This window comes from Chiloscyllium plagiosum, chromosome 36, assembly GCF_004010195.1.
Source record: "Chiloscyllium plagiosum isolate BGI_BamShark_2017 chromosome 36, ASM401019v2, whole genome shotgun sequence".
Taxonomy (NCBI): Eukaryota; Metazoa; Chordata; class Chondrichthyes; order Orectolobiformes; family Hemiscylliidae; genus Chiloscyllium; species Chiloscyllium plagiosum.
In genome coordinates this window covers 724,981-748,928 of record NC_057745.1, presented here as the reverse complement: position 1 = coordinate 748,928, position 23,948 = coordinate 724,981, and the positions used below count along the sequence as shown (strand labels likewise).

The 23,948-nt window shown below is 44.1% G+C and overlaps 1 protein-coding gene across 2 annotated transcripts in view; it reads right to left on the bottom strand.

Annotated features, from left to right (window-relative positions):
- The window catches only part of rasgrf1 (Ras protein specific guanine nucleotide releasing factor 1), a 91,946-nt gene that overhangs the window by 40,761 nt on the left and 27,237 nt on the right, over positions 1–23,948 (bottom strand). For both annotated transcript variants that reach the window (XM_043677099.1, XM_043677100.1), the window contains exons 2-7: positions 16,669–16,775; positions 10,895–11,042; positions 9,185–9,277; positions 8,098–8,351; positions 5,868–5,947; positions 1,429–1,622 (exon numbers count right to left, since the gene is read on the bottom strand). In XM_043677099.1, the coding sequence (XP_043533034.1) occupies positions 1,429–1,622; positions 5,868–5,947; positions 8,098–8,351; positions 9,185–9,277; positions 10,895–11,042; positions 16,669–16,775 (876 nt within the window). The remainder of the gene's footprint in view (positions 1–1,428; positions 1,623–5,867; positions 5,948–8,097; positions 8,352–9,184; positions 9,278–10,894; positions 11,043–16,668; positions 16,776–23,948) is intronic.

The following is a 23,948-nucleotide window of genomic DNA, read 5'->3' as shown; positions in this document are numbered from 1 at the left end:
TCAGAGGGGATCTGATTGAGACATATAAGATTATTAAAGGATTGGACACTCTGGAGGCAGGAAACATGTTTCCGCTGATGGGTGAGTGCCGAACCAGAGGACACAGCTTAAAAATATGGGGTAGACCATTTAGGACAGAGATGAGGAGAAACGTCTTCACCCAGAGAGTGGTGGGTGTGTGGAATGCTCTGCCCCAGAGGGCAGTGGAGGCCCAGTCTCTGGATTCATTTAAGAAAGAGTTGGATAGAGCTCTCAAAGATAGTGAAATCAAGGGTTATGGAGATAAGGCAGGAACAGGATACTGATTAAGGACGATCAGCCATGATCATATTGAATGGTGGTGCAGGCTCGAAGGGCAGAATGGCCTACTCCTGCACCTATTGTCTATTCTGGATTTCGTTAACTACAGTTTGATTGAAGGATATTGGTCTCATGATAAATAGAGAAAGTAAAATGTAAGAAAATATGTGATCATCCATTTTGTTAAGAAGAATAATTATTATCAAGATGATGAAAAGTTGCAGAGCTCTAGATGCAGAGGGATCTGGGAGTCCTTGTGCATGAATTACAAACAAGTTAGTACGTATACACAGCATGTAATTAGGAAAACTAATGGAAGCGAACATTTATCATGTTGGGAACTGAACACAAAGTAGGGAGGGTATGCTTCAATTATACAGGGCACTGGCGAGACCATACCGAGGTTACATTTGGATCAGCTGTGATCTTACTAAATGGCAGTGCAGGTGTGATGTTCTGAAATAGCTTCTCCTGCTTCTGATTTGTATGTTCATGCTTAAAAATGTTTACTGTGACTGACTGAGATAGGGTTTAAAGAGAAGGGAACCAATGACCCCCTACCTAGTTGTAACCATTTTTCAAAATCTCACTGGTCATAACAAGGAGCATTATAAATACCTGTTATCTATCTGTTCTCAAGAGTCACCCTGGAATATTAACTCTATTTCTCTCTCTACAGAAGCTTCCAGACCTGCTGAGTTTCTCCAGCATTCTGTTTTTATAACATCTACATTTGACTCATCTTTCATTTTGATGAAACAGCGAAAAAAATTAAACCATTCACCAATTAGCATCTTTAAAAAGGTCAGAAATGCAGTCATTTCCTTCGGTTCCTTTTGTCCTGTTTGTGTTATAGTGGCTTCCCTCTGAGGGAGCTGCTGTCCACCTGGAGACAAACCTTCCCCAGTCTTACAACCGAGTCAAGGTTCGACCAACTCACAACTGGTGAACTGGTGGAAGATCAGATCTCTGCTCCATCGCTGACAGAGTTGGGAAATGAAGACCATGCTTAAACACTGATCAACCTCAACAGTAGACAGTAATCCATTCAGAAAGTAGCATTAAGATGTGAACACTCTCCTAAACGTTACTGTGACCCGACTCCAATCTGGAGTCCTGCTGCTTCACCTGAAACATTGGGTAGGTCAGGAAGGTCTCCAGCGTTCTCTCTTCACAGTCCGGCTTCGCTTCGTATTGCTTCAGGAGTTTATCAAAGTCTCTGTTCTGCTTGCAGCTGGCCAGGATCTGCAGGCTGTACTGGTGATTCCTCACAAACTCCTGGTAGATGTTCAACATTGGGAGGAGAATGTCGAACAGGTCAGCTGGAAGAAGGTTCAGAACAAATAAGGTCAACACCTGGAACTAGCATCTCCACAGGAGGGAAGGGGTTAAAACTCTTATTATGGCTTCCACATAATTACACGTCAGATTAAAGGATTATCTCTGAATTGATAAAAAGAAATAATTGAATTTATGTAGCACCTTTCATGATTAAATGGCAGCCCCAAGCTTTTTACAGCCAAAGTATCTTTGGGAGGTAATTACTGGTATGATGTGGGGAATGTGACAGCAAATTTGCATACAAAATCCTCCATACAGAGAAAGGGATCAGCTGATCCATCAGAATGACATTAGTTTTGGAGCTAAATATTGGTGCAAGGAGACTGGGGAAATTCTCCTGTTATCCTTCACATAGACACAAGATCTTCTCCATTCACCTGAGGGGGCAGAGGAGACCTTGCTTTAACCCTTCATCTGAAGTAGGGTGCCTTTGACAGTGTAGCATTCCTGCCTGGTAGGGACAGCTCTTCGTCCGGCCAGGAGGTTAACACTCCATTCTTATGTAGCAAAGAATTGGAGCTCCGTTTGAAGCACTCTGCATAAAGACCATTCTTTCTAATCTCTCTCGGATTACGGTAGATGTCAGTGTATAAAATCAACCTTTGGAGCATCGAAAAATTCTTGTAAAAACTTGACCAACGTTAATTCAGTATAAATAGCAAACCACCAGGATGGGTACATGGTCAGCATTAACATTGTTTGTCAGGTAGAGTCTACAGTGACGGGGTGTCTTGAACTCCCAGCCATCTTTGCAACACACCCATATTCCTACCTGATCTTATGTACCACACCTCCACAAGCTCCGAAGCAGAAAATAACCGAGAAAGCTAATGGGATGTTGGTCTTTATATACAGCGGATTGGAGGACAAGTGATGCCGCAGTTCTACAAAACCCCAGTTCGACCCAACTTGGAGCACCGTGAGCAGATCTGGGCACCACACTTTCAGAAGGATAGATTGGTCTTGGAGGGAGGACAATGTGGGTTTACAAGAATGAAAGCTTGCCCTTGAAGTTCAGGATGAGGAGAGATTATGCAAATTTGGCTTGTTTTCAGTAGAATTTAGAAGGTGAAAGGGTGATCTGATTGACGTCTTCAAGGTATTAACAGGAAAAAACAGGGCAGATAAAGATAAACTAAAGATAAACTAGATTGAAGATAATATTTTTGTTCAGCAAATATTTAAGGGACATGGGCCAAAATCTATCCATCTCCGATTTAACATTAACAACTGATCCAGCCCCCACTGCTGTTTGTGGAAGAGAGTTCCAAACCTCTCCCACCCTTTGTGTGTGTGCAAGTGCTTCTTAACATCTCTCCTGAACGGTCTGGCCCTAATTCTCCCTAGTTCTAGAATCAGCCATATGTTCGCCATGATCTCATTGAATAGTAGAATTGGCTTGAGGGGCTGAATGGCCTCTTCCTGTTCCCATGCACTGCAAGGTATTCCCAGGTGATCCCCATCCAAGTACTAACCAGCCTGAGTTGTTAAATTTCATCAGCTGCCATGGTGGGATCGGAACCTGTGGGGTTTCCCAGAGCTTTAGTCTGAGCCTCTGAATTACTGGCCTAATCATATTATCACGACACCAATCCATGTGGGCTCCAGGTCATCTTCAACTGCAAACTACAACACTTTGAATTTATCCCGACCTCAGTGGTATTTTCTCAACTATCACTGTTTAGCTTAACTGTAATCCGTCAAGCCTGGTTAATGTTGTAATGAATTCATTTGCAACTTCTCCATTAGTCCCATACTGGTGACAAACACGACACACAGTACTCCAACTGTGGCCTGTCTAAGGTTTGGTACAAATTCAACATTACCTCTTGGTTTTGTGTTCTGTGCAAAAACACGAATTGCATTTTTTTAAAAAACATTTTGTCATTTAAAGAGTACAGTTTCCCCAAAACATATGTCCATCTCTATTACTTCAGATTTATTTACAGAGAATTGCAGTTGCCACCCATCACTTATCTCTGTACTACAGTTCTGCTCACTTTGACACTCCCCAGATTTTAAAAAATTCTTTAATGGGATATGAAGATTGCTGACAAGGCCAGCATTCATTACTCACCCAGACAGCTCCTGGGCAGGTGTGTAAGCAGGATGCTTTGCTCTGTCCTTAATCATTTCTAAACCCTAATCATTTTCATATAGGTAAGCAATCCCAACACATTGTATCATTGAAGTATCTCAGAACCCCCAAAGTGTGGAAAGAGGGCATTTGGCCCATCAAGGAAGCACTGACCCTTTGAAGAACACCCCACCTAGACCCAGCCCTTCCCATGGCGAATCCACCCTAATCTTAGTGGACTGTGGGAGAAAACCGAACACCCAGCAGAAACCCACGCAGACACGGGGAGAATGTGCAAATTCCACACATTGACAGTTGCCTGAGACTGGAATCAAACCCAGGCCCCTAGCGCTGTGAGGCAGCAGTGTTAACCACCGAGCAACCACACTGCCATTGCTTTTGAAGGCTTATTGACCAGATTATTCCATTTGGGTAATGCTTCTGTTAAAGCTGCTCTTTGATTTCTCCTCAAAATTCAGCCTAAATCCATGTGACCACATTCCACCATTCCCTGTACTAATGGTTTCTTAATTGTTACCTCATCTTCAAAATGTAATATCTCAAGTTTGCAGATGATACCGAGTTGAGTGGGAGGGTAAACTGTGATGAGGATGCAAAGATGCTTCAGCATGATCTGAACAGGTTGGCTGAGTGGGCAAATCAATGCAGGTACAGTATAATTTGGATAAATGTGAGGTTATTCACTTTGGAAGCAAAAATAGGAAGGCAGATTCCTACCTGAATGGGTGTAAATTGGGAGAGGGGAGTGTGCAGTGGGACCTGGGTGTCCTTGTGCAGTCACTCAAGGTAAGTATGAAGGTGCAGCAGGCGGTAATGAAGGGAAATGGTATGTTGGCCATCATTGCGAGGGAGTTGGAGTACAGGAGCAGGGATGTGTTGCAGTTATACAGGGCCTTGGTGAGGGCACGCCTGGAATATTGTGTGGAGTTTTGGTCTCCTTTTCTGACAGAGGATGCTCTTGCTCTCGAGGGAATACAGTGAAGCTTTCCCAGACTGATTCCGGGGATGGTGGACTGATGAATGAGGAGAGATTGACCAGGTTAGGATTGTTTTCACTGGAGTTTGAATGATGAGGGGGGGATCTCATAGAGACTTATAAAATGCTAACAGGACTGGACAGAGGAGATACAGGGAGGATATTCTGGATGGTGGATGCATTCAGAACCAGGGGTCATGGTCTGAGGATTTGGGGTGAACCAGTTAGGATGGAGACAAGGGGATATTTCTTCACCCAAAGAGTGGTGAGCCTGTAGAATTCATTACCACAGGAAGGAGCTGATGCCAAAACATTGAATGTATTCAAGAGGGGCTAGATATAGCACTTTGGGCGAATGGGATCGAAGGTCATGGGGAGAAAACACGATGAGGCTATTGAGTTGGACAATCAGCCATAATCATGATGAATGGTGGAGCAGGCTCGAAGGGCCGAATGGCCTCCTCCTGCTCCTATCATCTGTGTTTCTATAAATCACATTTCACCCTTGGTGCAGATCTTTGTTCAGAAGAACAACTGAGTTCTGATTAAAACGAAGCTTTGGGTTGGTGTAAGCTAATCATGGGACATATCCCCTGGACTTTCTTACAAATATGGGGAACCAAAAAAACTGAAAGTTTTTATAAGACATGGTAGCCTTATTTGGATTACCTAGGCACAGATTTGTCTGCCATTTTAATTAGGGCTTTTGTGTCGCCATGACGATCTGATTTCACGAACTTGATACCCCGAGAGGAAGATTTCCATATAAATGCGGGTGTAATATTCAATGCTCTTGAAGGTTGGAGCTATTGTTTTGTGGCACTGAGAAGTGTTATTTATTTATTACTGCTACTGGACTGTTTATCTTATACATGAGTATATAGTTTTGTTTATGTTGGGTTTTTTTGATGTTCACTTTTCTAGATAGTGTACCGCTGTTGGTTTATTGTAAAATAAATCGTTTTTTTAAAAATGAAGCTTTTTTTGCCAGATAATGACTTGACTTCCGACTCTGAAAAACATATGGTTCCATCTTAACAACACAACAAATGTCAAATAGCTTCCACACCCTTGGAAAGGAGCCTCTAACTGGTTTAACACTGACCTTCCTCTGGCTGTACAGTGACTAGTGATGGGGTCTTCATACTTTACCTAATACTAACGTGGGCCAGCTGGAAACACGAGCTTTCAGTCCCTGGTAAAATATCTGGTGCAAAAACATGATTGTTTCACTGCAAGAGAGAAAACAAAATTAAATATAGAAAGATTGAACAGAACGTGCATTTATATGTATAATTATCTTATACTTGTCCCTTTTCTTACCTGTTCATTCTCAGAATGCATGCAGCAATTGTTGCTCATCCTTAACCCCCACCCCCCCCCGAACTGAGAACCTTGTTAACCCATTACAGAGGGTGGTTTCGAGTCAACATGGGCCTGATCAGACCACGGAAGGATGGCAGATTTCCTTCCTTCACATTACTGAACCAGATGGGGTTTTTGCAATAATTAATTGTTGTCATTATTGATACTAGCTTTCAATCTCTAATTTATTAACTGTGGTGGATTTGAAACTGTGTCCCCAGAGCACTGGGCCCCTGGATTACTAATTCAGTGGCAGCACACCACCATCTCCCCCACTGAGCAGTGCCGGTCATTAAAACAGATTTCAAGCTGAGTGAGCTAGATTGAGGAAGATCATTGAACATTAAAGGCAGAACTAAAGAGATTCTTGACCGATGAAGGATTCGAAGGTGTGGGTAGGAATGGGGAGCTGAGGCACAATCAGATCAGGCATGACCTTACCAATTGATGAAGCAGGCAGTGGGGTCAAGCAGCCTCCTCCTCCATCTAGTTCACACTCACGTGTTACAGAGCACCTAACTACCCTGTCACAATGTCCCTTGATTCCCTTCATATCCAAATCTCTGTCTTGAACAGAATAAGGAATTGAAGAAATTGAAAGCCTCAGAAACATAACAGATGCTCAAAACGTATGCACAACATTCCAAATGTGACCTATTCAAATAGAAACAAAGAGCTGGAAAAACTCTGTTGTATTGAACTTGAAACATGATGAAATGATTTTTCTTTGGATTTCCCAGTTGCTCACTTGGTTGTCTGCTTGACACAATCTTTTCTTATTCATCGGATATGAGTGTCACTGGCTGGGCCAAAATTTATTGCCAATCCCCAGTTGCCCTGGAGACAGTGTTAGTGAGCTGCCTTCTTGAACTGTTGCAGTCCATGTGCTATGGGCTGACCCACTATGCTGTTGGAAGGAAATTCCAGGATTTTGATCCAGTGACACTGAAGGAATGGTGATTTATTTCCAAGTCAGGATGGTGGCTGACTTAGAGGGGAACTTGCAGGGGGTGGTGTTCTCATTCTTTGTCCTTCTAGAAGGTAGAACTCGCTGAAAGTGCCATTGTGAAGGGATTGCGTGTTGAAAATGATGAATGCGATGCCAATCAAGTGGCCTGCTTTCTCCTGGATGGTTTCAAACATCTCAAGTGTTGTTGGAGCTGCAACCATCCCGGCAAGTAGGGAGTATTCCAACACACTCCTGACTTGTGCCTGGTCCAGTGGACAGGCTTTGGAGAGTCAGGAGGTGAGTTACTCGCTGCAGGATTTCTCTGATCTGCCCTTGTAGCCTGTGTTTATATGGTGAGGCCAGTTCAGGTTCTCGTCTATGATAATTCCCTGAGTAGTGATTGTATGGGATTCAGTGAAGGTTTTCAGTTAGTTAATCCTACTAAAGGCAGTTAACACACAATTACTATTTTTAATTGGTTTCAATTGATTTTTCCTTTCAAGAGCTGTTTGTCTGACACTGCCAGACCTGCTGAATTTCTCCAATATTTTCTGTTTCTATTTCAAATTCCCAGCATAGAACATCGAACAGTACAGCACAGTACAGGCCCTTTGGCCCTCGATGTTGTGTCAGCCTTTTATCCTACTCTAAGATCAGACTAACGTACACACCCTTCATTGTACTGTCATCCATGGGCCTATCCAAGAGTCACTTAAATGTCCCTAATGTCCCTGACTCTACTACCACTGCTGGTAGTGCATTCCACACACCCACCACTCTCTGTGTAAAGAGCCCAGCTCTGACATCTCCCCCATACCTCCCTCCAATCACTTTAAAATTATGACCCCTTGTGACAGCCATTTCTGTCCTGGGCAAAAGTCTCTGACTATTCGCTCTTATCATGTTATACACCTCTCTCAAGCATCCAGAGGATTATACCTTTATGACATAATTAAAGTCTGACACATATGCATCTCAGAAATATCTTAAAGTAATTCGCAATGAGAGATGTTACGGTGAATTGGAGTGGCCATGCTATTGGAGGAGTGACCGAGCTGGTGCTAATACCTGTTGAGGAAGATGCTGCTGACATCATCGTGGCCAATGGGAGGTTTCTTGGAGCTGGCTGCCATACGCAGGGGCCGTAGGAAGCAATTGACGAGGATGTGGAGCTGCTGCACGTACTCTGCTTCAGCCTCCAGCATGCTGAACACCACCTGGTTCCTCTTCCTCATGCTCTCGGCATGAGGGGAGCGGATATAATCCTGGATTATCGTCTTCCATTTCCTTCGGCACAACCATCCTCGCAAGAAGCTCTGCACCTAGTTTGGGCAAAAATCACACGGTCAGCCAACCTCACAAAATCCTGCTGGACAGGCCCGTAGCAAAGCCATTCCCACATTGGCAGGCGGTTTGGGTTGTTGGTCATGCCATTTATCAGAAAGGAGGACGTGCCCTTAATACCATAGCATTGCCAGCCCCAGCACATGCTAAGGGACCTTACAGCCAATAGAATCATTTTCAAAACTAGTCACTTCTGTTCTGGTAGCAAACACGGTATGTAATGAGTGCACAACAAGATCCCACAAAAACAGTCAAAAGAACCAGAATCCCTGAAAACAGACTGAGGGATAAATACTAGCTAAAGGAGAACTGCTGTTCAATGAAATAGTTCCCATGGGAACATGCCCTCCTCCCCCTGTACAGCTCCCTCCTTACTGCCCCTCCCCGTGTACAGCTCCCTCCTTACTGCCCCCCTCCCCATGTACAGCTCCCTCCTTCCTGCCACCCTTCCTCTGCCCAGGTCCCAGATTGTAAAAATTACAGCCCTGTCTGGGATTGTGTTTGTAAGTCAGGCATTTGTGTGTCAGGGTCCCCTGTGTGGACGCTCCCTAAATGATACAAACAAGTGCAATCAGTGTTTAGGAATTCAGATAGAGAGTTTGTGGTTAGGATTTGTTTGTTTATTAACTGGCCCAAAAGATCATGGAAACCAGAGTTTGCACTGAACATTGGAAGGTTCCCCCATCTTTTGCACGAGGCACAACAGTTTTACCCAAAGGGATGCAAAGGAAAGACCAAGTTTATCAGCTCTGGGAAGTGCAGGCCTGGGTGTCTCAGTGCTGCTAGTGTCTCATCTGCATGTTGACTTTACCTTTTTGATTTTCCTTATGTCAACGTCTTCATCGTTTTGTGCTGCAGGCTGTGTTAATTGGATACGTTCGTTATTTTTCAGCAGTGAAGCAATCTGTTTAAAATAAAGAGGATATCTTCAGTGTCCCGTTCTGCTGACACAGAGGTGCATTCAGAGAGAGTGGAGTGAGCCCACGGGAGTCACAGTTACACAGCTCTACACTGATTGATGTTATTTACAGGTCAGACTGGGTATAGCCAGTAACCTCCATTCCTGGGAAGGGATTCGGGAACTGGTTCAGTTTTAAAAGACAATGCAACAGCCTCCAGGACTTGGTTTCAATTTCACTCAAAACCCTTCGGCTGACTCACCAAGTGTTTGTGCAGCACCATCAAGCTGACCCTTAGAACCTTCTGAAATCGATCTTCCTGGCACCTCACTGGGTGCCTGCGATCTCGGGGAAAGAAGCTGAATAGTTCCTCTCATTGCTGTCTGACACATATCAGGCAAATGCCCACAGCATCAAGCGACAAATGTGGCAGGCCCTTCCAAAGGCAGAGCTTCCAAAGGGGGTTGGCTGGCTCTGGGGATTTGGACACACCCAGAGAATGGAAAGCAGTCACATCCTGTCCTTCTGGGTGAAGGCAGGCAACTGGAGCCAGGTGACAGGGTGGGGTCGGAGGGGGCAGGGGGGAGTACCCAAGGACATGTGCAAGCCTTGCAGGAAGGCCGGAAATACCGACTCACACGTTCCTGGGAGTTACTTGCTGATGAAAGTGGGAAATGGTGAAGCTTGCCTGACATCCACCACCATGGCAACCAGGAGCGACAGCAATTTAACCAAGGCCATAAACAGCAAACTGTGAAGTCAGTCGACAACTTCCCGAGTAACACTATGGCTCTCCTAGACAGGCCTTCACAGCGACAGAGCAGCTTGGGAAGACTCTATGTCTTCATGTCCATCTCCAAGGAGTGGGTGCTGTGGGCCCATTGTTTCTTGTGGATGGGAGAATGTCAACAAAACCACCCAAAACAATCAGCAATCCATCCCTGGAAATGCAGCTAGGATGGAAACACTCATCCACCAGCATCAGAATTTTACAATCTAGAATTCCTTAAACTGGGAAACAACAGGTTTAGAATGGACAGCCCTCCCGGGGGCAGGGGGCAGGGGTAGTGCAGGGTTCCTGGATGGAGTGCTCAGGACAGTGAAGTCGATTCTAGAATAGTCTCTGTTTGGATGGAGTGGAGTTGGTGAGACAAATCGCCCTTTCATGCCCCAGAGGTCCCCACTTCCTTATGAATATTAATGAATAAAAGGTAAACGACGATAAGAGCTCTTTGCAATTTGAGTCCCTTTCTCACGTCTCTGCTCCCCCCGGGGAAATGTGTTGGGGTGAATTCACGGCTCTCCTAGGCTCGGGGTCAGGAGCCTCACTAGGAGAAGTTCGGAATGGAGCTCAAAGTGCAGGAGCTCCCTCTCCCACACAGATTGTTCCCTCTAGTACAGTGCAGGATCACTGAATACATCTTACTGTCCCAGGAATAGATTCCTGATTTCACCTCTGATTGAAACTATTCCCTGCAATTGGGGAGAAATTCTAGTAAATAAACTGTTTTAAGTCCCCCTCAGTATAGCCCTGGATTAATGACCCCACACCCCCTCCCAGGGTGACCTCCTCACTTCAATCTAAATGGAAAGGATCAGACCTGCTTCACACATTATCCTACCTCAGATTTGAGCCGCTCCACTTCAATTTCCTGGTCTTCAATTTGGTGTCGAAGTCGTTTAGCAACTGTTTTTTCTGTCTCTACAATCTGCAGTAGGTGCAGATATTTCTGCATCAGGGACTCATGTTCTGTCGCCAGGTTCCTGTAACTGTTCCAAAAATATAACTGTTTACCCATCGACTGATTTAAAAAAGCAGAGAGTAGAGCTCGAGTTTCTCATCTCAAACAGAGACGTCAGGACGGCTCAGTGAGGATGCACTAGACACAAAACAAAACGAAAGTCCATTTTGTTTGCCTTCTATCATTCGCAAAGTCATAGGGGAGAAAGAAAGACTTGTACTTTCAATAATTTTTTTTTACGTCCCCAGTACCACTTCCCCAGCCTTAAAATGCTTTATGGTTAACAAAGGGCTTTCAAAGTGTAGTCACTTACAATGTAGGAAACACAGCAACCAAATTCCAATCAGCAAGTTCCCACATACAGCAATGGCGTAGTGGCCTAATCGCTGAATTGTTAATCCAGGGACCCAGGTAATGCTCAGGGTACTTGGGTTTGAATCTCTGTTGGAATTTGATTTCAATAAGGAAAAAGTCTGGAATTAAGAGTCTAATGATGACCATGAATCCATTGTTGATTGTTAGAAAAACCCACCTAGTTCACTAACACCCTTCAGGGAAGGAAACTGCCATCCTTATCTGATCTGGTCTACATGTTACTCCAGACCCACAGCTATGTGGTTGACTGTTAACTGCCCTCTGGGCAATTAGGGATGGGCAATAAATGCTACCCAGCCAGGTTTGCCCTCAACAGGTCATAGAGTCATAGAGATATACAGCACAGAAGCAGACCCTTCGGTCAAATTCATCCATGCCGACCAGATATCCCAACCTAATCTAATCCCAATTTGGAGATGCCGGTGTTGAACTGGGGTGTACAAATCTAATCCCATTTACCTGCACTTGGCTCAATTCTCTCGAAACCCTTCCTATTCATATACCCATCCAAATGCCTTTTAAGTGTTGCAATTGTACCAGCCTCCACCACTTCCTCTGGCAGCTCATTCCATACACGTACCACTCTCTGTGTGGAAAACGTTCCCCCTTAGATCTTTTTTATATCCCCTCTCACCCTAAAACTATGCCATCTATTTCTGAACTCCCCCACCCCAGGGAAAAGACCTTATCTATTTATCCTGTCCATGCCCCTCATGATTTTATAAACCTCCATAAGGTCACCCCTCAGCTTCTGATGCTCCAGGGAAAACAGCCCCAGCCTATTCAGATCTCCCGATAGTTCAACATGCTTGTAAATCTTTTCTGAACCCTTTCAAGTTTCACAACATCTCTCCAATAGGAAGGAGACCAGAAATGTACGCAATATTCCAACAGTGGCCTAACCAATGTCCTATACATCTGCACTATGACCTCCCAACTCCTGTACTCAATACTTGACCAATAAAGGAAAGCATACCAAACACCTTCTTCACTATCCTATCTACCTGCAACTCTACTTTCAAGGAGCTATGAACCCACACTCCAAGGTCTCTTTGTTCAGCAACACTCCCTAGGACCTTACCATTAAGTGTATAAGACCTGCTAAGATTTGCTTTCCCAAAATGCAACACCTCGCATTTATCTGAATTAAACTCCATCTGCCACTTCTCAGCCCATTGGCCCATCTGATCAAGATCCTATTATAATCTGAGGGAACCTTCTTTGCTGTCTACTACACCTCCAATTTTGGTGTCATCGGCAAACTTACTAACTATATCTCCAAGGTTCACATCCAAGTCATTTATATAAATGATGAAATGTAGTATTTTTAAAATAAAGTGACTGAAGGATAAATATTGTCTGAATGAGCTATGATACCTTGTCTGCAGCAGTTGATCCAGGAGACATGAGCTATTCTCACTGGGGTGGTAACAAAGTGAATCTACAGGAACTTCAATGAGTGGACAGGCCCCAAGGGCAGCTGTGAAAGCAGACAGTATTGATCCATTCAAACACTGATTACATTGATTTCTTTCAGGGAATGACACCTTGGAATTTGGTATGAGAGTAATTTGAGATATGACGTATCTGAGACCAAAAGGTGAGTTTCGGGCCTGGGGTTTTGAAAGCTGTCCATCACTGGGGGGGCTTTCTCCCTTCTCATGTGTCTGTTATAGATTCATAGAGAAATTGATCATTGTGATCAGTCAACAACTCCATTGCGGCTGTTAGCCACATGATGGTCAGGATAGAAACCGACTAAATTCAGCAAGGAGGAGGCCACTTGGGCACAGTGCCGGTACTGGCTCTATAAAAAAACTATCCAATTAGGATGATAGATGGACTTTGGCTTTTCTTTGACTAGTAATTTCAATGTTGTGTTAAACCAGCAATTACTCTCTATGGCAGGGTACAAACAGCCAAGCAGAAATATGCAGAGCAACACATCACCTCATTATAACACTGCCATCCTCACACTGTCATCTCATTTACACCTACTGGTAGCTGCATTCATAGCTGCTCCCAGGCTAGTAATCAAATTCACACAAATATTAATTGTGCTAATTATAAACCTCATACAGACAGTATTGGCACATTAACGACCCATATGGTGCAATCATCCTGCCACCTGCTGGATTGCTGTCACTGATGCTCAATAAAGTGTCTTTCCTTTCGAATTACATCCCCTCCTGACGGTGCAGCAGTAAACCCCCATGATCATCCTTTCCCCTCACTCGCTGATATCTCCCAGGAGGAAATCAGTCAGTTTTACCTGGTCCAGGTGTATATGTGACCCCAGTCCCAACTGACCCTGTGAATTAGCCTGGCAAGCCAATTCTCACAAGCAGTTCAGGATAACGGCTGAGAAATATGTTCACCCAGAGAGTGGCATGCCTGTGGAACCATCTGTCAGAAACAGTTGGGGTCAAAACATTGAATGATTTCAAGAAGAAGTTAGATGTAGATCCTAACAGTAAAGGGGATCAAAGGAAAAAGTGGGAACGGGGAACCGAGTTGGATGATCAGCCATGACCATATTGAATGGGAGAGCTGGCTCAATGGGCAGAATGGCCTACCCCTGTTCCGAGTTTCTCTATTTCTGTTTCATGGCTACCTGCTGGGGTCTCTGGGGGTGGATTATGGCAGCCTCACCAGTGAAGCTCACACCCAGAACTCATCTCAATATTTCATTCTTAACACATATTGAAGAATTTGTTTAATGACGTTCATCAAGTTAAGTAGCTTTAAGCAAAGGTTTAAGGAACAGAGTTTATGAACACACAGCGTTAAAGTCAAGCCTCAAGGTCAGCTCCAGCTTCTCTCTTGGAAATGTACTCTATATAGTCAAGTGGCCAATTATTTTCAGACATGACTAACTATATCCAAAAATGCTTTTAGTAGCTATGGAAACCAGAGGTTATCAAGGTCAGGTCCCCAAGGTAGGTCTTCACAATTTCATAAACACGTCAAGGGGTTTTCTGCCTAAACCAGCGGGCTGGAGCACTCAGCTTTGTGACAGCTTTCTGCAGGGTCTAATGTCTTTCAAGAGGCAGGGCTTAGCGTTGAACTATTGAGATAAAAATTGCAGAGGTTTAAGTGAATTGCTTGACTGACAGCAATAAAAACATAAACACAAAAGGGTTAGAGTATCAAGCACCTTTTGATTAATTTCTCATGGGGCAGAGATGCACCGAAAAGCTTCCTCTTGTCCAGTCTGTTGTCATTTATAACACCGTTGGTGACCTCTTCAGGAAACTTGCACACCAGCCATCCTTGTCGCCTCTTTAAAGGGGAACAACCCTCCAGTACCACACACTGGGGTCATTGTGAAACATTGGGACAGAGACTATGCATTTCCGGTCACTCTCACACCTGAGCAGGATTGCCACCTCGTTCAAATATCCCAAATGACTGTTGTTAATGTTCTTACTTGTAGTCGATTTGCAGGAGAAGCCAACAAAACATCACTTTTTAAACAAACCATAATCTTCCCAGAGGGATCTTCTTGAAGTGGAACGAGAGGAAACCTCTCTCTGGTGACTAATGCCCGACTGACTCTGCAAACCCAGCGAACGCCCCGAGAGAGATTTCCTTCTGTCTGTTTTGCTAAACATTACAAACTCCTGCATTGGCAAAAACGATTGGTGGGTTGAGGGAGAATGAGGAGACAATTGCTTGCACAGCAGGTGGTGGTGATCTGGGACATGCAGAAGGAATGAGCAGTGAAAGCAGATTCAATGGGATCTTTCAAAAGGGGAGTTAGATAATTACATGTCCACAGATTATACAGGGCAGTGGGACTAATTGGACAGCTACAGTATGTGCCAACTGTATACATGGGCAACACATTGTGTCTATTCAACCTAACAGTCACGTCAGAAAGTAAACGGGTTTAGTCCTTAGTCCGGTGAAAGGGAAAGGGGTTCAGGTGGGGGGAATTGTGAAGCTGATAGTCAGGAGCTCCTGGTACTGTCAATCACAGGCACAATTTTCAAACCAACCAGTGGCTTCACTGCAGTTAGATGGTAGCTGGTCCACTCATGGTCAGGGGGATCTGGGGACTGGGCAGTGGTCAGTTGTGTCTGGCCATCAGAAACAGTGCAGGGACATCGAGTGGGATCATTAGGGACAGTAGTCAGGCTCTGGTCACTCATATCCAGAGGCTACTTGCAATCGGTCAGAGCTGAATACAGTCCTGTGGGAGGAGTGGGGGTGGGTGCCCTCTGTTAATCATGGGGCGGGGAGTGTGCAATGATGGATTCTGGATCAGTGGTGCTGGAAGAGCACAGCAATTCAGGCAGCATCCGAGGACAGGCAAAATCGACGTTTCGGGCAAAAGCCCTTCATCAGGATGGGCAAGAGGTGTATCTCTCGAGGCAGGGGTGGGGGAGGGGGGAGAGGATTGGGTGGAGAAGGAAGAGAAATCACTGTCAAAAAGGGTGAGGGTGTCAAGGTCAGGGGAGGGGAGGGCACATTGGGGTCAGGGAGGGCAATGCAGGGGGAGGTGTAGAGGAAGGCCTGAGGACTGTGATGGGGTTGAAGAGCATGAAAGAGAGGGACAGGGATAGAGCATGAGGCTCGGTGGGAGGTGGGTAAAGGGGCAGAGAGAGAGAGTGAGGGTGAGGTATTGGGGAGAAGATGGTGCCAGTTACCCTGGTGGAGTGGAGAAGGACGTTGATCTTCTTCCTGCAGACGCTGGGCATTCCTCCAGACACTGGGTGTGCGCTGACCCCAGGGGTGAGGGGGGATAGGTAACCTCGCTCCAGGCTGGTAAGGGGGACAAATTGGAGTGAAGCTGATATCTCCGAGTGTTGTAGGACTGGAGGAGATTGCAGACATCAGGAGAAACAAAGCCGTGGAGGGAATCAGAAACAAGGATGGGAATCGTCAAATCTAAATGTGTTGAGAATGAAATATTTAGATGAATTCTTGATGTTGGCTCCACTAACAAGGCTAGTATTCATTTTCCATCCCCAGGGTCTTGAGCAGGTAGCAATAAAACATGGAAACGTAGAAAACAGGTGGAGCCATTCAGCCCTTTGATCCTGCTCCACCATTCAATATGGCTGGTCATGGCTGATCATCTAACTCAGCCCCCTGTTGATGGTGTTGCTAGATTGCAGACTAATGTAGATCAATGGGCATGGAAAGGTATGAGTGAATAGGACTCTGTGAAGTCAGGGTACAGACAGCAAAGATTGAGATAAACTCAAGTTTACCAAGACTGTATTTGGTGAGGTTTGCTAAAGATGTATTACAATAGTTAAGCCCAGCCTTACCTTGCATGACCAATTGCTGCAACCCAGTCATCACATTCTTTCACATCCTCTGTCCTCAGGTCCAGGGCTTTCTGAGCATCATGGCCAAAGTTTATTGTGAAGTAATACTGTCAAAACATAAAAATCACATAACTCTTAAACGCAGTCATTGTCTACTGCTATTTGTTGGATATATTGGAGGTGATTTCAAAGCATAACCTTCCAACGCCATCCCCACACACTCACCCTTGGTCACCTGATACACCAATCCCCACAGTGATTTGTCTTACCACAGCCAATCAGAAAGTGGGCAATCTCTTCATAAAGTGATTAGATGATTCTCAACTGTTGGATAGAGCTCTCAAGGATAGTGGAATCAAGGGCTATGGAGATAAGTGAGGTCTGCAGATGCTGGAGATCAAAGTTGAAACTTTATTGCTGGAACAGCACAGCAGGTCAGGCAGCATCCAGGGAACAGGAGATTCGACGTTTCGGGCACAGGCCCTTCTTTTTCCTGAAGAAGGGCCTGTGCCCGAAACGTCGAATCTCCTGTTCCCTGGATGCTGCCTGACCTGCTGTGCTGTTCCAGCAATAAAGTTTCAACTATGGAGATAAGGCAGGAACAGGATACTGATTAACGATGATCAGCCATGATCATATTGAATGGTGGTGCAGGCTCGAAGGGCAGAATGGCCTACTCCTGCACCTATTGTCTATTGTTGATCATGTGCTTTCTTGTCCCTCCTTTGTTTCCATTTGTTTATGATTAATAAACAAAACTGTTCATTGCAAACATGAAAGGAATTGCTTACAATGTTAGTTAATGCCCCTGTACCTCTTCTGAAGAAGGGTCACTGGATCCAAAACTTTGTGACTGTCTCTTCAGAGATGCTGCCAGACCTGCTGAGTTTCTCCTGCAATTTCTGGTTTTGTCTCAGGGCTATTGCTTACAATATTATCCAAGAACTTAACCTTTAGCTGTGAACTGCAGGTCAGTCCTGGAGGGCTGGGAACACTGGAAGGATTAGCACAGCAATCCAATGAGATCAAAGCAACCAAAGCAGGAATGAGAAGAACATTTCAGTGGAACTCACCAAGTGGTGGAAATGCAAAATAATTCCCACAGAAATCCATTGAAGCATGCAGTCTTAGTAGGTTCAGGAAACAATTACAACCTTGGGGTGAAGTCAGAGGCAAATTCAATTACTAGGTTAACCAAGTCACCCAGTGTGGTTCCATTCTCTTAATGGTGGTGCTGTTTTGAACTGGTCGAAAGTCGAATCTTACAAAAGTGTTACTGCCCAAAGCAAACTCTCATTCTCTCTGTCCCCCAGCCTGGATCAGCTCTTCCTGTACAGATGCAATGTGTGTGTTAAAGCAGATATGAAGACAGAGCTCTAAGCCAGGAGAGGAAACTAACTGGGAAATGGAAGCTGACACAAGGTCATTCAAATGGATTTCCCGTCATTACAGAATAACTGAACTGTAGAGGAGATGTACACAAAGAGCCATCCCACACCAAAGCCAGTCTCTTTCTATCCTCTGGCAGGTCATGGGTAAAGGATTCTATTCTCAGCATTCATCAACACAGATCCATCAGAGGAGACTCTCAGCTACAGAGCATGTGGCACCAAAGGTGATCCTACAACTAACAGCTCTTCGTTGGACAACTTCAGGCACCTGCAAGACCAAAGCATCAGGAAACTCTCACCTAAAACCAATCAGACAGAGGGAGAGAGGGACTCTATTAAATCAAACAGAAAGAAATCGATTGAACTGGATAGAGTGGATGTAGAAAGTGGGTCGGTGCTGCAGGATATCAAATAGCTTTATCTGAGAAACGTTTCTGCATAAGTAGTTGTTAGAAAATGTAACCTGGACTGTATGAAGTCACCACTTTGTGGATTGAATTGCTTTAAGTTTAGTTAAAGAATGTCATTTGGAGAAAATGGATGCTATCTTATTCTGGAATGGAAGAAAAAATTCAGACTAAGTTGAAAGAAAAACATAACTTGTATTAAACCAAAAATACCGGTCACCCACTATTGACAGTAACCCGTTAGGTACTGCAGGAAATCACATGATGGACATGTATTCCATGTCAAAAAGTGTGGCATTGGAAAAGCACAGCAGGTCAGGGAGCATCCGAGGAACAGGAGAGTCAATGTTTCGGGCATAAGCCCTTCATCAGGAATGTCGTGTGAGTGAGAGCACTGATACTCTTACCTCCTTGACCTGCTTATTTCATTCAAGTGACATTGTTCCTTGGGGAGTGAGCAGGAAAGTCCTCCTGCCTCCCTAGAAATGAGTTTTGTTGGTGATTGTCACATTTTATCCAAGTGCCCATCATTGTGTTTATTGTGGAGGGAAATCTCCTGGATTTATATAGCAACTTTAGTTGAGTCAAAACATCTCAAGACACATTGCAGCAGTATACACTGAGAAAATCTGACACCAAGCCACATAAAATGATATTCAGACTGGTGTCTAGAGGTTTGGTCAAAGAGAAAGGTTTTAAAGACCAACTTACATGGGGATAGAGGGGTGGGGAGGATTCAGGAGGGAATGCCTTTGGCAAGAAACTACAATTCCCAACAGTGAAGCAAATAAAAATGATGATGCAGAGAAGACCAGGATTGAAAGAATCGGGAATTCTTGAAGCATTATGGGTCTGGACAAGGTTACAGCAATGGGGAAGAAAGATAATCTGTGGCTGTTTTCATCTACGATTTCAAACTCTCATGGAGGCTTCCCAATAGTTACCTTGGCACACCTTGAAAGAGCTCCTGTTAACCTAGAATTTACATTTTTCCATTCAGCCATCATTGAAATCCATTTAAATAAACTAGGACAAAAAATTCTGCCAATATAATTCTTTCCCCAAGAAAGTCAGCAGACAAGCAGAGAGAGAAAGGGGGAGGAAAAGCATTTCCAAATTTGGAGTGTGAGAAAGTAGAATAGTGCTGCGAGATGAGAATATGTGGGACGCACATTATTGACGAAACTGTTGGTCTAGCATTCAGAGATGTGTTATTTTCTCATCAACAAAGTGAGCACTACTTCATAGTGGAAATAAAAATGCTAGCAGGGCTTTTTACAGAAAGTGATAATAGCAGATTTCAGTCAAGGCAGATCATATTTATAACACAAGGCTACACATCTTGTGAGCTGAAAGTGTACAAAAAGAAAGAAGTTATGAATGGATAAAGTGATTTTATTGGTTTATATTTCCTCATCAGCAGCAGCCAAATCTATTACAATAAAAACAGAAATTGCTGGAAAAGCTCTGCAGGTCTGGCAGCATCTGTGGAGAGAAAGCAGAGGTAACATTTCAGGTCGAGTGACCCTTCTTCAGAACTGTTCAGAACCTGTTTTGAAGAAGGGTCAATGGACCTGAAACATTAACTCTGTTTTTCTCTTCACAGATGCTGTCAGACCTGCTACGTTTCTCCAGCAATTTCTGTTTTTGTTTTGGATTTCCAGCATCTGCAATTCTCTGGCTTTTTGACCAGTATCTATTACTCTTGTATCATTACAATCATTGCTATAATTTTAAAAATATATTCATTGAACGGATATGGGCATCACTGGCTAGGCCAACATTTATTACCCATTCCTAATTACGCAGAGAGCAATTAAAAGTCAACCACGTTGCTGTGGGTCTGAAGTCACATGTAGCTAGACTAGGTAAGGACAACATGTACTTGCCTAAAGGGCATTAGTGAACCAGATAGCATTTTCCTCAATATTGGCAGGAGTTCCATGCTCACTATTAGACTCTTCATTCCAGATTTTTATTGCTTTTAAATTCCACCATCTACCATGTCCCTAAAATATTACCTGAGTCTCTGGATTACTACTGGGAGAAAGTGAGGGCTGCAGATGCTGGAGATCAGAGCTGAAAATGTGTTGCTGGAAAAGCGCAGCAGGTCAGGCAGCATCCAAGGAACAGGAGAATCGACGTTTCGGGCATAAGCCCTTCCTCAGGATTACTAGTCTAGCAATAATACCATTAGATTAGATTACTTACAGTGTGGAAACAGGCCCTTCGGCCCAACAAGTCTACACAAGACCCTCCGAAGAGTAACCCACTCAGACCCATTCCCCTACATTTACCCCTGACTAATGCACCTAACTCTACGGGCAATTTAGCATGGCCAATTCACCTAACCTGCACATTTTTGGACTGTGCGAGGAAACCGGAGCACCCAGAGGAAGCCCACGCAGGCACGGGGAGAATGTGCAAACTCCACACAGTCAGTTGCCTGAGGCGGGAATAGGATATTGCCTTTCCATCATTTAACAATAGTCATTTGTGGAAAATTCCACGCAACAATAAATGCTGGCCCAGCCAGTGTCGCCCACATCCCAAAATTAATTTTAAAATGTTATAGAAAGTAAAGAGGAATGAGACACTTTGTAAATGCATATGTTGGTCAAGTTTGAGCACCAGAGTTTGGCAGATGAAGGGCTGGCTAAATATGCCAGTGCTGTTTGGACAAAGCTATTTGCCCCACAGGGCAACAGCTGAGAATTAACACCAGAGTAACATAGATTCCAGAAGGAGCCACGACATGAGAAATGTCACCATTATAGAGAGAGCAGGGAAAGCCATTAGCAGAAACAAACATTGACTCAATGTACAAGGTGAGGGACATGAGGTAAGAAGCATTGATTAGCAAATGAAGGTAAAGGTGTGGAAGGCCTGAAAACATTGTACAGGTTCTGAAAATGGACCTGGAAGAGAATATATCCCCAAGGAAAGACTGCAAATCTGCGAAAGGAATTCTTATAGAGACAGGGGAAAGTTTAAAGCAGTATTCCTGAGTATAATCATGTCTCAGCAGGAGATAAGAGGATGACAGGAGCTCATGGTTTGATATAAACAGGAACTGTGCGACAGGTTGGGATTCTAACAAAGTAGGAGAAGCCTTTACATTGAAGTGAGTTGGCTGCTAGAAAGAAATTAGAAGACAACTCGATAAAAGATGCAAAATAAAATGAGTCTAAGAACTGAAAAGAATTTGGTGTCTATACTGAGGTACTAGACAGGAGCAGGCCACCCTATTATACAGATGGGAACACACAGAGAGAAAGTCCTGCTGGATTTGAAGCATGTGGCTAACACCAGACTAGACATGGGATTTGAAAAAAAAATTTACTCATCAAGATGCAGGAAAAGTGATCATAGAATAGAATCCCTACAGAATGGAAGCAGACCATTCAGCCCATTGAGTCCATACTGACTCTCTGATGAACATCCCACCCAGACCCACTCCATCCCTGTAACCCTGTGTTTCCTATGGCTAACCCACTTAGCCTGCACATCTCTGAACACTATGGGCAATTTAGCATGGCCAATCCACCCTAACCTACGCATCATTCGACTGTGGGAGGAAACCGGAGCACCCCACACAGACACGGGGAGAATGTGCAAACTCCACACAGTCAGTCACCCAAGGCTGCAATCGAACCTGGGTCCCTGATGCTGTGAGGTGCTGTGCCACCCATCTGGAAGTACTTCTTAGTTCATTTAGAAACATACTCCTGGGAAGGTAAGTGAATGAATATAAAAGCTGCACTTTTCTCAGGGTGGAACATTTCAAAGGGAACCACTTTTGAAACCACCTCAAGCAGCAGGTGATATAGAAGTGAAACCATGGAAATTATACAAAGATGTTTAAAGATTGAACGATGCAGTCAGAGTTTGGCAATTCTCAATTAGGTCTGACTTACTGAAAGTAAGGTGAATTCAGCTTAAAGCAGGCCCTTCAACATTCTACTGGTATCAGAATGAGAAACTGGAAGGATATTTACGATGAATATCAAAGATTTTCTGTGGGTGGTCCCATTGAATTTGTGACTTGATAATTAAACCAAAAAAGATTGCAATTGAGACTTCAGGGACCCTTAGGTGTAAAGGAAACAAATGTTTACTTTTCATTAGTTTTGTTCAAAGATTGTTTGTATATCTTCAGGAGTTTTTATTTTTTAAACAAAAATGGAGAATCTTATTGTAACATAGCAAGCAGTTAAGCAGGAGATTCAGGTTAAATGATTTGTGAATTGATTGGGTCAATATTAATGAGGGAAGGGTGGAACTGGTGTGTGTGGAAGGAGCCGAAGGACTGAGGAGTTAATAAACTCTACTCACAAAGGAAGGTAACTCAACAACTGGCCTGAATCCAAACTGACATTTTCTGCACAAAAATTGTGTACCACATCGATCCAATAGCGGAATTAACTCTGCTTTTGGAAACACTTTGGAATTAATGCTGCTTTTGCATTTTATGAAGTAATTAGAGCACAGGTCAGGCCATTCAGCCCAACCAGACAATGCTGATGCTTATACTCCACCCCAGTGTTCTCCCACAAATGTTCATCTCAACCTACCAGCATATCATCTTAGCACTATCTTCCTCACATATTTATTTGGCTTACCCTTAAATGATTATCTACCATTTACCCATTCACTTCCCGACACCGCTGTAGCCTGGCTTACCATACCAATTATTGGAAACAGCTATAATCTTTCCCTGTGTCACTGAATCCTCCACCATAAACATCCTGGCTGTTATCAGTGACCAGAAACTGAACTGGACTAATCATATAACTACAGCAGCTGCACCAGCAGGTCAGAGGTTCGAAATACTGTGGTGAATAACTCATCTCCTGACTCCCCACAGCCTGTCCACCATCTACAAGGCACAATACTCCCCACTTGTTCTGGATGAGTACGGCTCCAACAACACTGAAGAAGCTCAACATCATCCAGGACAAAGCAGCCACTTGATTGGCACCAAATCCATTCCCTCCACCAACAACGCTTAGTAGCAGCAGTATGTATTTAGTCATAGAGTTCTACAGCACAGACTCAGGCCCTTTGGCCCAACTTGTCCATGCCGACCAAAGTGTCCATCCATCCACGCTAATCCCATTTCCCTCCACTTGGCCCATATCCTTCTAAATCTTTCCTACCCATGTATTTGCCTTTTAAATGTTGTTAATGTACCCACCTCAACCACTTCCGTTGTGCATTCCATATGCGTACCACCTTCTGTGTAAAAAAGTTGCCCCTCAGGTTCCCTTTTATTCTTTTCCCTCTAACCTCAAACTGATGCCCTCTAGTCCTCAATTCCCCAACCCTTTGAAAAGACTGAGTGTATTCACCCTATCCATGCCTCTCATGATCTTATACACCTTGATAAGATCCCCCCTCAGTCTCCCACACTCTAAAGAAAAAGTCTCAGCTTGTCCAACCTCTCTCTATAACTCAGACTGTTGAGTTCAGGCAACATCCT